Source organism: Microtus pennsylvanicus, chromosome 11, assembly GCF_037038515.1.
Source record: "Microtus pennsylvanicus isolate mMicPen1 chromosome 11, mMicPen1.hap1, whole genome shotgun sequence".
In the NCBI taxonomy this organism is placed as follows: Eukaryota; Metazoa; Chordata; class Mammalia; order Rodentia; family Cricetidae; genus Microtus; species Microtus pennsylvanicus.
The window spans coordinates 85,370,128-85,383,675 of NC_134589.1; the positions used below are offsets into that span (position 1 = coordinate 85,370,128).

The 13,548-nt window shown below is 45.9% G+C and overlaps 1 protein-coding gene across 1 annotated transcript in view; it reads left to right on the forward strand.

The window, feature by feature from the left end:
• Dock2 (dedicator of cytokinesis 2) overlaps nucleotides 1-13,548 on the forward strand; it is a 400,319-nt gene that overhangs the window by 47,625 nt on the left and 339,146 nt on the right. The window contains exons 8-13 of the mRNA XM_075941339.1: nucleotides 749-903; nucleotides 5,197-5,278; nucleotides 9,918-10,053; nucleotides 11,447-11,522; nucleotides 12,313-12,389; nucleotides 12,886-13,011. Coding sequence (XP_075797454.1) covers nucleotides 749-903; nucleotides 5,197-5,278; nucleotides 9,918-10,053; nucleotides 11,447-11,522; nucleotides 12,313-12,389; nucleotides 12,886-13,011 — 652 coding nt within the window. The remainder of the gene's footprint in view (nucleotides 1-748; nucleotides 904-5,196; nucleotides 5,279-9,917; nucleotides 10,054-11,446; nucleotides 11,523-12,312; nucleotides 12,390-12,885; nucleotides 13,012-13,548) is intronic.

A 13,548-nucleotide genomic window follows, 5' to 3' on the forward strand; every position in this document is an offset into this window, starting at 1 on the left:
GTTGATGTGTTTATTACTGGCCGTACTGATAGCCTACATCACTGTCTGATTGTAGGGTGTTTGGGTAGATTGCCAGTGCATAATGCTACTAAGAGCCATATCTTAGTTAGGGTTTCTATTGCTGTGACCAAAAGCAACTTGTAATACACAGGACACATTCCATCACCAAGGGGAGTCAGGACTGGAACTCAAGGCAGGAACAGAAGCAGAGGCCACGGAGGAACACTGCTTCCTTGCTTGTTCCTCATGGCTTTGCTCAGCCTGCTTTCTTATACAACTCAGGACCACCTGCCCAGGGATACCACTGCCCAGGGTGGGCTATGCCTTCTCCTCTCCATTAGCAATCGAGAAAATTCTTGACAGATTTGCCTATGGGCCAATCTTATAGAGGGATTTTTCTCAGTTGAGAGTCTTTCTTTCCAAGTTGTGTCAAGTTGACATGAAATTAACCAAACACATGAGCACTTACAGATTTCCTTTATAACTTGTGTTTTTTTAGGCCACTAACTTCATGGAGAGTTATGGGTCAGTGGTAATATCTCCCAGGATAGGAAGATGAAAGCAAGCAGGGTCAAAGGGACAACCCTCAGACCGCAGACACTTATGGTGATTGAGCTGGCTGGATGCTCAACTATTCCGGCTTACAGTGGAGGGGCTCTTCGTACTCCAGACGGTGTTTCTGTTGTTTTAAGTGGTCCTCGGGTTACTTGTTATATCTTCTGTTTTTCTTCTTCTTTCTACACTTCAGTCAAAAGACCAGCCAGATTATGGGATGTATTCGCGGATCTCCTCATCTCCCACCCACAGCCTCTATGTCTTTGTGAGAAACTTCGTGTGCCGAATTGGGGAGGATGCTGAGCTCTTCATGTCTCTCTATGACCCCCAAAGAAATATGGTCATAAGGTCAGTGTGTCCGGTGTGTCCTGGCTTCTCAGCCTGTGGGAAGCTAGACTCGGCAGTGCACAGAGGATCTTTTCCTCTCACCTTTCTTTGTGGAGTAGTTCCTACCAGAAAAGAAACTCAGCTTGCTTCAATGAAAGTGTGGGAAGGACTCCTTTGGAGAGTGTGGGAGTTGGGCGGAAGTGCTATTTGCCCCTGATTTGTTTTCTCAGCGGGTTTGTGGTTATGATAATGTGTCTTGGTTATCAAAAATTGCAAGATTCAGACAAATAGCAATGGGTAAGATAAAAATACCTGTTTTTAAAATGGGAGCTGAGAAATGAATGGTGGAAAATCTCAATCCTCCACAAAAGCTCACATACTCATTCTGCTGTTTGATTTCCCTTAACCCTAATGAGGCTGCTAAACAAACTTACGCCTGAGTTGGCTGTTTGCAAACTGTGAGCGTTGACCTCTCTGGGCCATTGATTTCAGACTTTAATGAGAAAAGTGCAGGTGAATATGGGCACAGCATACCAATGGGCATCATCATGAATGCCTGCCATTGACTGCTCTTGGGTATGAAGGAAGCCAGGGAACTTCTGGGTGACTCAGCTCAAGGACAGGAAACGCCTTTGGGAATCTTGAAGATTGTTCCCTTCTGCCCCATTCATCCCCTTCCCCTGTGCTTGTGGCTCAGCCAATCCTTGCTCTCAGGTGATCTTTATTTGTTTCTATGCAGTAGGGGTTTTGGAGGAATCGTTCCTGTTTGACACATTAAAATGGAGCTGGATTATGATCCTTTTGTGTTTATATGGAAGATGGTATTTTTCTAGTTCAATGTTAGGATGATTAGATGAAGTCACAGGAAGCACCGAGTGAGGAGTGTTGCTTTAGTTAGTAGTGGTTCTCCCAGAGACGGTGAAGCATAGCTGGGCTGTGCAGGAGGGCAGCACCGAGCTCTATATTCGATCTCATTTGAACCTAGAGTGAAATTTCGGTGAAAAGGTGAAGCTCAAAGAGGTCAGAAAACATGCCTGAAGTCACACCTGTTTATAAACAACCGAGCTGAAGCTTAGATCTATGCCCACCTGACTCTAAAGACAAATTATATTCCATTTAATTTTGCCACTCAGATTGTTTTTATGGTTGCCCCCAGAGTTTCAGCACCCTTCTCGCCGAAAGCTAGACTTTATCACACATCTAAGTCCCTGTTATTCAGCTGGCTCAGTCTCAGTGGATATGATACTAGAACTTGGTGCTTACTTGATCACGCCCAGTAGATACTACAAATACACTAGTAGTTCCTGCTCCTTTAGGGCCCTTGCCCCATGTGCCCTAAGTTCCTGGCTATCTCCTAAAAATTGCACTGGAGGCAGTTGTGGAAAGGGGTATTAACAGCACTGTTAGAACCCCTGTGTCCCTTAGATACGTGACAACTTGGATCTGCATCGGTGAGGTTGCCTGGCCCCTGGTCCACTCAGTGATGGATGGCCTCAGCCAGCTTTGTGGAGGGAGGTGATAGATCATTGAGATGGTCACTCTGTTCCCTGATGTACCACCCTGGAAAATATGGTCGATGGGATGTGTCTGAATGATGCCTTTGAGAGTGTTAGGGACACAGGGCAGCCCTTAGGAAGAGCAGGAATGGGGATGGGGAAGCACCAAGATCGTGAAAATGCTAACCAGGAAAAAACAAAGCACAGAAGAGGGGCCTGGAACATTCCCTATGTTAGTCTGACTTGTCTTAGATGCTCCTTTTCTTCCTCAAACTGCACTCTCCACTCCTGCCCACTCTAACAATTTACTGTCCCAGGCAGAAGTTAAGACTTCCTCTGTGGGGGCTCAGATGCGAACTGGAGACAAGTTGTCTGGTACTGATCTTTCCATGTCGGGACCATTTGTGGCCAGGTTCCCAGGATACCCAGAGAGTCCTGGCTGGAAATTGAAAATACTTTTTTGTAGGACAAAAATGTAGCAGCGTGGGCATGAGGCCAGCACTGAGCTTATGTCCCCAAGAGTTTAAGAGGATGGAACAATCCTTCCTCCTCCTCACCTGTGTCAATGGCTCAAACTTTCAGATTCTATCATCAGCTCTTCTGAGCAAGAATGGATGGGAGCAGTTCAGCCTTCTAAATTGCTTTTCTTATTTATGATTACATTTCTCTCCAAAGGAAATTGCTGGCGCCTGCTGTTTAGATGCAGCAAGCTGGTCAGAAAGGGGATTGCTATATGTGATGAAAGGTCCTGGACAGAACCCAGGTACTTCAATACGAGCAATCCATAAATAATCAGGGGAATCACTTAAGATATTATTGAGCCTTCTTGGATAGTTTGCTATCAATCCCACTGAAAATTTTGGCTCTTACCAAAAATGAAAGCAAAATGTAATTGTATACTTAATTTGCTTGTGTTTTGACTTTTGGTTGATTGAAGGCTGGACTCCATATGCTCTAGGTCCATGTCCTTCTTTCAGTTTTGTTCCAGCTACTCTGGTGAACATTGTGAGTAAGTCTGGATGGGTGGAGCGGACTTGTGGTCTTAGCTGTCCTGGAGACTGAGGCAAGAGGGTTGTGAGTTCAAGGCCACTCTGGGGAAAATCAACAACAACAGGCCTGAGGATATACCTCTGTACTTGGGCACTTACCTTGCTTATACAAGTCTGAGGCTTTAATACCCACTGTTTTCAAAATAAGCAAAAGCAAAAACAGCAACCTGACAACAAATCTCCAAACAAACAAGCAAATACCATTCAAACAAGCAAGAAAATATCCATCTGAGTGGAGGGAAGGTGTGTGTGTGTGTGTGTGTGTGTGTGTGTGTGTGTGTGTGAGAGAGAGAGAGAGAGAGAGAGAGAGAGAGAGAGAGAGAGAGAGAGAGAGAGAGAGAGAGAGAAAGGGGGGCTCTAAATAAGGCAGTTTTCTTTCACCTCATTGAATTCTTTTATGCTGCCTACTAGAATAAATTTGGTTATATTATTATTTTAATTTTCTTACTTCAAATTAGTGGGCATTTATTTAACATCAACTGTATGTTTCTGGATGGCATAAAACACCCAATGACTCATCTCAGTAAAGTGTACTATACTTCTAAGTAATATTAGTGCTGCCCCCTCAGACTTTCTGGCCTGCCTGGGTAGACCAGTAGATCTCACCACATGGGTGTATGTGATTGCCAGTAGTAGTCAGTTGGCAAATTATGATGCCTGAATCTTGGGGGACTGCTGAGTAATGGGTTGTCACCATTCCCTCATACGATTATTCACTGAATTTCCATTACTTCAGAATTTTTTAAAAGTTTATTCTATTTTATGAGTATGTGTGTGCCTATTTGTACGCACACCACGTTTGTGAAGATGCCTGCAGAGTCCAGATGAGGGCATTAGTTACCCAGGAACTGGAGTTGCATGCCAATGTGAGCTTCTGCATGTGGGTGTTGAGAACCAAACCTGGGTCCTTTGCAAGAGCAGCAAGTGCTCATAAGCCCTGATCCATCTCTCCAGCTCCCTCCATTAGTTTTAAGAGAGAGTCAAAAATCCCCAAATGATCTACAAGGCCCATTTGCTCTGGGTCTCTGTATAATTTTTCCCACACCACTTAACTCTTAAAGCTCTTTCTCAGATTACATCTATGACTTTTGCCTACATCTTTGCCTCGCCTGAAACCTTTTCTAGTCCGTGCTCAATTTGACTACATGTGTTTTCTTTAGCAAAGATGTCTCTCGCCACCTAGACCAGGGCAGGACTTTGCAACGTGCATTCTTACAATGTCTTGAATGTTTCCTTCACAGCACACTTGCATTATTATGCAGTTGTCAAATAACAGTGGAACAGTTTATTTAAATGGACCGAAGGTGACAACTTTATGGTTCCTCATCCTAAGGCGTCCTGTTAGCAGAAACAGTTGTACCTTCAAAGGACAACTTCAAAAAAAATCCAAATCCTGACTCAGTCTCAGAAGGAGAGCAGGCTGGAAAGGGAGATGCGCTAGTGGGTGTTCTGCAGAGCCTGCTAAAATCCTCTCCTCTCTCATCTCTGACTTTGCCAATAACCTCTACCGAGTATGCAGCTGCTCGGCAAAAATACTAGGCAGCTGCACCAGGATGTTTTAGCAGTTGGGGAGGAAAGGTGTGCAAGGATACACATATGTTCATAATTCGTCCCCCACTCCCAACACAACTTATCCTTCAGAGGGAAGGCTCTCTCAAACACTGCCCTGTCTCCAGTAGCCACTACAGTGCTGAAAACGTAGCTGATGCTCATGGGTATCTCTGAATGGATGCCCCACCTGTAACAGACTGCTACTCTTCCTCCCACAGTGAGAACTATCTGGTGCGATGGGGCAGCAAGGGATTCCCAAAGGAGATTGAGATGCTCAATAACCTGAAGGTGGTCTTCACGGTGAGTGTGTGTTCTCTGTCCACTGCTCTCTACACGCCCAGTGACCTGGCCTTGGGAAAGAGGCTGGCTGGGCATTGCTCAGGATGGAGCAGGGCTCCACACAGAGCTGTGCTCTGGGCTTTTCATGGGGCTTCATTGCTCATGGAGTCATTGTATGTCTTAAAGATGTCATTGGGCGTTGGGAAGATGAGTCTCCTCCTTTGCTCTCTTCCCCTCCCCTGTCTTTCTCACTCTGTACACACAGACAACAGGACCATCTAAGCAAGTGTGCCTCCCTGATCAGCAATGGTTAGGTAACCCGGGCACAGAAGCTACTAGTTTTGATTTGCTCGTTAATTCACAGTAAATCTAATTTTCTTTCTTTGGTTCAGGCCTTTCTGAAAACACTTCTAAAATTCATCAGGAAAAAATATAGGATCTTTCAAGGACACTGGCTGCCTTAGTCAATTGGACATTCTGAATATAATTAAGCCATAGGCAATTAAAGACCTGGCACGTCCTTAGGACCATCCTTCCAAACACTAATACTTAACTAGCATGACTTATATGTAGAAGGATAATGTCAATTGTTATTTGGATGGGTTGTTTCTGAAAGTGAACTTGGTCTTTAGCTCTGAGCAGGGGGCTCAGTAAGCAGAATGAGATAAGGGTTATCATTTCCAGCAGAGAAATCATTTCCTTCTTCACTAAGGAAACAAGCATAGTTTACTAGCTCCTTTGGGGAGAAGACTCTGTACCTCCGTGCTCCATTGCCTGCATTAGAGGGGGAAATTATGGAGGAGGAGCTGGGATGGGTTTTGGCATTGACCAAACTGATGAGTTAGATCCAGAAGTGACCGACATGCTAGATTAACCTACCTTGCTCTACAATAATTTCCCTGTTACAGCCCATTAAGTGCAGTGTCTTATGTTACATTGTGATTAGATTGAGGGTATATTTGATTTATTTTGTTTGTTATTTCCTGAAAAAAAATATGCCAGAGGCATGGAATGGGATCATAGGTCCTAATTGCTGAGACAGAGTTTTCTTGGCATATACAAATGCACTTGATCTTGTATATCTATTGCTAGTTAGAAGGAGGAGCCTATTTATTTGCTTGATAAATAGGAGTGTCCCACGAGGCTTCGTGATTAAACCAGGAGACATATGTTCCACAAGACGGGGGAGGACAGGGAATCAATCAGTGCTTTGCTGTGCAGAGGACCAGCCCATGATACGAGCGTGAAGGAAAAGGCAGGGGCAAGTTTGTGTCACACAGGACTAGTGAGAATGGGATCCTGGCTTCTCAGAATTCTGGGGTGCCACACCTCTGCTCTACAGAACAAGTGAACTAAAGACCTTCAGTTGATTGGTTGGACAGACTGATGTGTCCCTCTCTTGAGATGATTGACAGCTTCATTTGGAGATATGAAAGGTCACGGCACTCTTGTGTTTTGTATGGATTCAAAAGCCACTTGTAAGCTCAGTGCCTGCTGCTAGGGAACAGCTGATGAGGCCTCTGCTTTCAGGTCCACCAATGGGGGTCCTGAAAGAATAATAAATTATTAATAATAATTGACAGAAAATTAATTAATTTTTATTAGTTTTATTTTAAAATGCTTTTACTTTGTTCTTACAAAATTCCAGTATTTGGGAGGGAAGCAGAACAATATAACTTAGAATCAACATTACCTGCTATAATAACCAGAGGCATTAGCATGCCTTCTCTCCCTTCTCTCCTTTCCTGCAGCGTTAGAGTGCAAGAAAGTAGAAAAAACATAAAATAAAATTTTATTAAAATATAATAAATAATAAACAAATGAGTAAAGACACCGTAGCAATGTCAGACAGCAATCCAAATAGCAACGGTAGTTAAGACAGGGCGGCACAATGGTGTATGACTGCGAGCCACTTTCAACTGGGTGTCACAGTGATGCTGACTGAAGTTGAGTGTGAGATACGACCTGGCAGCTGTGGCACTAGTTGGCCTTCTTTCTCTACCCTCTGGATGTTTGCCCTCTCTCTGGTCTCCTATTTGGGGTCAGGATGGTGGCTCCTTGGGCCTGAGAAGCTGGCATAAGGGTCTGGCTGATGCCGATGTCTCATCCATTGGCTCCCTAAGAGTTTGCCCTCTTTGGTCTGCCGTATGGAAATGGGGTGTATCGTGAGGCCCCTGATGCGTTAGCCCAGTCTGGAGCTGCAGGAAAGAAGACTAGGAAGGGAAAGGCATGCTAATGCACATGTTGTTATAGCAGGAGATGCTTTTTAAGTTCTATTGCTTGTCTTTCCACCAAATGTTGGAATTTTGCAAGACCAGAGTAGAGGTGACTGGGGTGGGGGAAGCCTCAGACTGGAGCCTACATTCTCGATAAGGATTTCTTGTTATGTGCCAGGCCAAGAATTCTACCTGGGCTGCAAAGCATGTGTTCAGGCAGTTTGCTGTAGTGTATGGAGCATTGAGATTCTCTAGGGCCAAGGATCCTCCCAAACAGTTCTTAAAGAACTGTATTTTCCTTTGAGGACAAGTGGCATCTCAGGGTGTGGGGAGAGGGGATGATGTCTCCGAACCTTGGTTCTGCATGTATCTAGCGTATTAGTCTGCCAGTGCTGCTGTAATGAAACTTCGTAGATTGGCTGGGTTGACAGACATTTGTTTTCTCTGAGTTCTGGAGACTAGATATCTGGCAATAATGTGTTGGCAGAGTTGCTTTGTCTGAGGTCAATCTTTGGTTTGTAGACAACACCCTTCTTCCTTTTTCATGGTCATGTGTGCATGTGAACTCGTGTGAGTGCATGCGTGTGCGCATGTGTGCCTCCTAGTCTCTGCTTGCGAAAACAGATATTACATTGGATCAACCCACTCTGATGACCTTGTCTTAACCACATTTTCTCTGCAAAGGCAGCTTTCTGAAGGCAGTCAGGCTCTGAGGTGCTGGGGTCAGGACTTCTGTATGTTGGCAGAAACCTTTCCGGTGTCAAGGCCTCTTTGGCTCCTGAATGTCTCACAAAGACAGAAGTCAAAATATTTAAAATATAAATAAAAAAAATCTTGACATAGAGGACAAGTAATTAAGAATGGGTGTCACTATAAATGACTGAGGACAGAGATGTTAATCATGGAGAGAACTTGATTATACAGAGGAATAAGAGACAGGCATTTGGGTAGAGGTATGCTTAGAAAGAAAGATCGAGAGAGAGAGAGAGAGAGAGAGAGAGAGAGAGAGAGAGAGAATTGTACATCTCCAGAGCAATAAAGCAATCTATGTGGATAAAAATAGAGAGACTAGTGAGGAATCAGCTGGCGAGGACAGCTGGGTATATTATGTCTAGCCCTTTCATGTCAGCTTGGAAAGATGAGCGCCAAAGCGGTAGGAAACAGGGAGCTACTGACGTTGGGGGATGAGAAATTAAAAAAAAAAATCAGCATGGCTTCCAAAGATGAGTTCCCAGGAGGTTCTAGAATGGAGCGGTTGAAGGAGTCCTGCAGGTCCTTGGGGTCATACAGGCACAGCAGGCTTCCTCAGGTTGCTCCTGCACTTCTTCTCTTCTCCCTGCCTGTCAGGGTGATCCCAGTGATGGAGGGGACATTGTCCACTCTGCTAGATGGGAAAAGGAGAGCCCTTCATGACTAGGCTTTCGGGAACAATCTAGAAGATAGGTGCTTGACTCTGCAGGGAAGCAAGAGAGCTGGAAAACTCCAACCTTACAGGGTAAAGTTTTGAGCAGAATTCCTCCTTTTGTAGGAAGGCTCAGGTTTTGCTTTGAAGGCCTTAAACATGGCCCACAGATGTTATGGAAGAGAACCTCACTCACTCTAGTCAACTGAGGAGGTTCATACCTTCATAGCAACGTTAAGACTAGTGTTTGACCAGCTGTACATCGTAGCTTAGCCAAATAGGCACATGAAATTTAAGTAGCCCAGTTCCTTGTAGGTAGATGTGGGCCATATCAGGGGCCTGTCTTATACCCATAGACTCTCTTCTCTGTGTCCCCTTCTTCTCACACCACCCACAGTGAGAAGCTGGGGCTGGCTGCTCTGCCTGTTCCTGGATGAGCTTGTCCCCCATGTTTATGCTCACAAGAGAATTAACTCAGAGGGTAAGCTGCTCCCCAGCAAGGGTAGGCCCAGGGTTGACTTTCTAAGCTGACATAATAGCATGTCTTTTTTTTTCTGCCCCAGCTCTTTCTGGCTGGCAGGGAGCCTGATGAAGATGGGGCACCTAAATACACTGCAGTAGAATGCTGAGATGCTCAGGGCATGCCTCTGCAATGCTGCTCCAGTTACTAAACTCCATCCCAGAGTCACCAAGGACCAAAGTCATGACAAGGACCAAGGTCATGATCCAGAAGAATTGTTCTTACAGGGAAAAGTGGGATGCAAAAATAGCAGCATCTTTGAGGTGCTTGATAGCACTGTGAGGGATCAGACGAGATGGTGCAGAGTGGTGTCTCTAGGGTCCTGCCACTCAGGACCTCAGCTGGTCCTTGCCTTCCTTATCTGTTCAAAGGGTGTGGTGACCTCAGTTTCCACCTTTCCTATGACCGATGGTGACACTGCAATGCTAGCCACACTCCTTAGAAATGACCATTGCTTTGTTCCTATTTTACTTGTTTTTATTAAACATATGATTGAAACTGCTTTCTTTTCTCTCTTTATAGGATCTTGGAAACAAAGACCTCAACAGGGATAAGATTTACTTGATTTGCCAAATAGTCCGAATTGGGAAGATGGATCTTAAGGATACTAATATCAAGAAGTGCACCCAGGGGCTGAGGAGGCCCTTTGGGGTGGCAGGTGGGATGACTGATGTCTGCACTTAAATTTTATTAGAGCACACGTTTTTATGTGCCTGAATTTTAAAGATTATTCCTACCCCTCCACCCCTGCAAAATCTGGGCTGAGCAGCCTTTAATAACTACATTTGTGGTGGCTAACTGAAGTCACTGGTGACTGAGTCCAGATTTATGATAAGCTCAGCGAATAATGCGGTCCTAAGGTCTGGCCCAGGGCACCCAGGAGCGTGGCACAGTCTGAGCAGTTGGCGCCTCAGCTCCCTCGCGCTTGTGAAAAGGGACGAACAATACGGTCTGGATCTAATTATGGGGAGCAAATCATTTTGGAAAAAAACATATCCAGGAGAGGAAATGCAGTTACACAGAGTGAGTCATACCATCCGTCTGAATTCCAGATGAGAACGGACATTCAGAAAAGGAGGGCACTGCGGGGTCCTTGTGGGCTGCCGAAGCACATAGCTCCGCCTTTCCCCTGGCACTAGCTGTGAGCACGCCCAAAGCTTCGTCATTCCTGCCCTACTTTTGTGGTTTATGTGCTATTTGGCTATTAGTTGAAGGCACTATTATTTACTTAATATATTTCCTTTTTTAATGAACTCACTTTATTTCACTAAAGTGTATTTTTCTCAAAAGACAATTGAAATACCTGCGACATGGCGATTGGATATGCCAGTATTTTTCTTATTATTAAAAGATAAATTTGGTGGGCTGGAGAGATGGCTAAGTGGTTAGTTAGGAGTGCTTGCTACTCTACCAGAGGACCAGAGTTCAGTTCCCAGCAGCCACATCCGACAGCTCACAATCGTCTATAACTCCAGCTCCAGGGTAGCTGGTGCCTTCAGACCTCTGCACAATTTCCTCTACACATGTACATTAACACACCGATACATCCGTATGGATAAATGCTAAGACGAATATTTCGAAGCAAAATATAAGTTTTAAATCAGGAACCCTTTCCAATTCCTGCATCTCATCCATTTGTCACTTTGAGAGACTCTTTCGTCTGCCATTACATGTCCCCTGGCTTTCTGGTCATCCCTAGTACATTTGCATATTGGCTATGAAGTCAGTTGGCGAGGCTCAAGGGTTCAACAATTCTGTGTACATGCCATGCACATGGTCATGAAAAGAGGGTGTTTCGTTGGATGCTCAGATCCTACAGAGAATCCCTGTCCATGGGTTGTGTGAGTACAGACGAGACTCGGTATACACATCCAACAAGAACCTTGCTACCCAACTCTGTTGTTGCCACCTGTCTAACCATCTCCTTTGCCCTCTACTACACCCTGGGGCCCTCCCTCCAATGTTCCTCCCCTTCTCCCCTGCCGTATAATCCACCCCTCTCACCACCTCTGCTTGACTTAACTATTCGCGCATTTCCTTTATCTTTCTAGTTATGGACATCACTGACATCATCAAGGGCAAAGCAGAGAGTGATGAGGAAAAGCAACATTTTATTCCCTTCCACCCGTAAGTCAGTCCTGTGTCTCTCCAAGTTGCCCATCCCAGTCTCTCTCCAGCCCTGGTTCCTGATCCTTAGTAACGGGTTATGTGGGCGGGGCCTCCCAAGAGAGAGCATCCTGGACCTGCTACTGAACCAGGGACTTTACCGCAGCTCTGGGGAAGAGTGCCAGGCTTGGGGGTGAAGTGGTGGACACGGTCAATGTGACCTGCTTTCCTGGAGCTTAGACTTCACATGGGCAATTAAGTAGATAATCAACCAAAGCTTAAGGCCTTAATTATGAGTGTACCAGGGGCCACGGAGCTGTGAAGGAGCAGCCCTTTGGGAGCGCTTCCATGGAAGCCACATGTATATCTGTGACGGGAGAAGCAGGGACAGCAAGGAAGGTCATTATCTTTTACTTGCTTGAAGATGATTCCACATTGAGAGTAATGTCAGGATTAAGCACCCCCAAAGATCTCCAAGTAACTGTGTCAGTGACCCTAGTCAAGGAGAGTGATTAGGTCTATTGAAGCAGCTGAAGTTCTTGTCACCTTTCAGAGGAGACACATTCATGACAAAGACTTGGGAATCTTTTCTGTGGCGTCAATGCCTGCTACCTGTGGCTTTCCTTGGTTTCTCTCAGGTCTCAGAGCTGCTGTTTGAGAGGAGGGCATTGTGTTTTCCAAGCTGCCACAGGCAGGCTGACTTTGCACCTAAGTCGTGCTGGGGTGCTTGCTCCCTGTGGCAATGCGGGACACGAGACGAAAACCTCGTGGGGGCACCACGTGACCGTTTGTGCTCTTTTCCCCTTTCTAGGGTCTCAGCTGAGAATGATTTCCTTCATAGTCTTCTGAGCAAAGTCATAGCCTCCAAGGGAGACAGTGGAGGACAAGGTATGCAGTTATCATTCAATGTACAAGTATGCTGTATTTACGGAAACCCAGGAGCCTCTGATTCATCAGTAAACAGACCTGGACAGCACGGTGGGAAACCTAAGAGTGTGGGGTCCATAGCAACACAAACCGCCTACTGCAGCATAGGATGGGCATTTCCTTCACACCTAACGACAAAAGGAGCTGCTAGCTCTATGTGTCTGGCACTTTGAAGTTACACATTTGATCTCATCTTTCTCCAAAGCCTTGAGACAGATGGCTGGTGTCCTATCTGCTTTAAGAAGACCTACACTCATAATTACCTGGGGGTGATTATCGGAGGCTGACACCGCCGCAACCAACTATGCTACCCACGCAGCCCCTGGGGCTTGGTGGCTGCATATGTGAATGTATCTGTTATCTTAGTAGTCTCCTGCAGGAGGCATGGGGGAGGGGTAGTGAGCGAACCGGGAGACTGCCATAGAGATGAGTGTTCACGGTGAGAGTTCCCTTCTAGGCCTGTGGGTGACCATGAAGATGCTGGTGGGAGACATCGTTCAGATCCGCAAAGACTATCCGCACTTAGTGGACAGGACCACTGTGGTGGCCCGGAAGCTGGGCTTCCCAGAGATCATCATGCCAGGTGGGACACGGCTGCAGTGAGCAGGGACCGCAGCAGGGGTCCAGCTCGTGTCATTCATTGTCTCCTTGAGAGTCAGCCTCTTTTACTTCATTTCTCTGCCTGAACAAAAGCAATTTTTATTTTTTTTTAAAGGAATCTAATTTTACATACTAATCCCAGTTCCCTCTTCCTCCCTTCCTTTTCCCACTCCCCTTACTTTCTTCCCATCCACCCCTTAGAGAAGGTGAGGGCCTCCCATGGGGAGTCAACAAAGTCTGTCACATCTCTTGAGTCAGGATCAAGCCCCCCCCCCCCGTCCCCCCGTATCTACGCTGAACAAGGTATCCCTCCCTAAGGAATGGGCTCCAAAGAGCCAGTTCATGCACTAGGGATAAATACTGGTTCCACTGCTAGTGGCCCCACAAACTGCCCAAGCCACACAACTGTCACCTGCATTCTGAGGGCCTAGTTGGGTCTTGTGCAGGCTCCCCAGCTGTCAGTCAAGAGTCAGGGAGCTCCCACTAGCTCAGGTCAGCTGTTTCTGTGGGTTTCCCATCA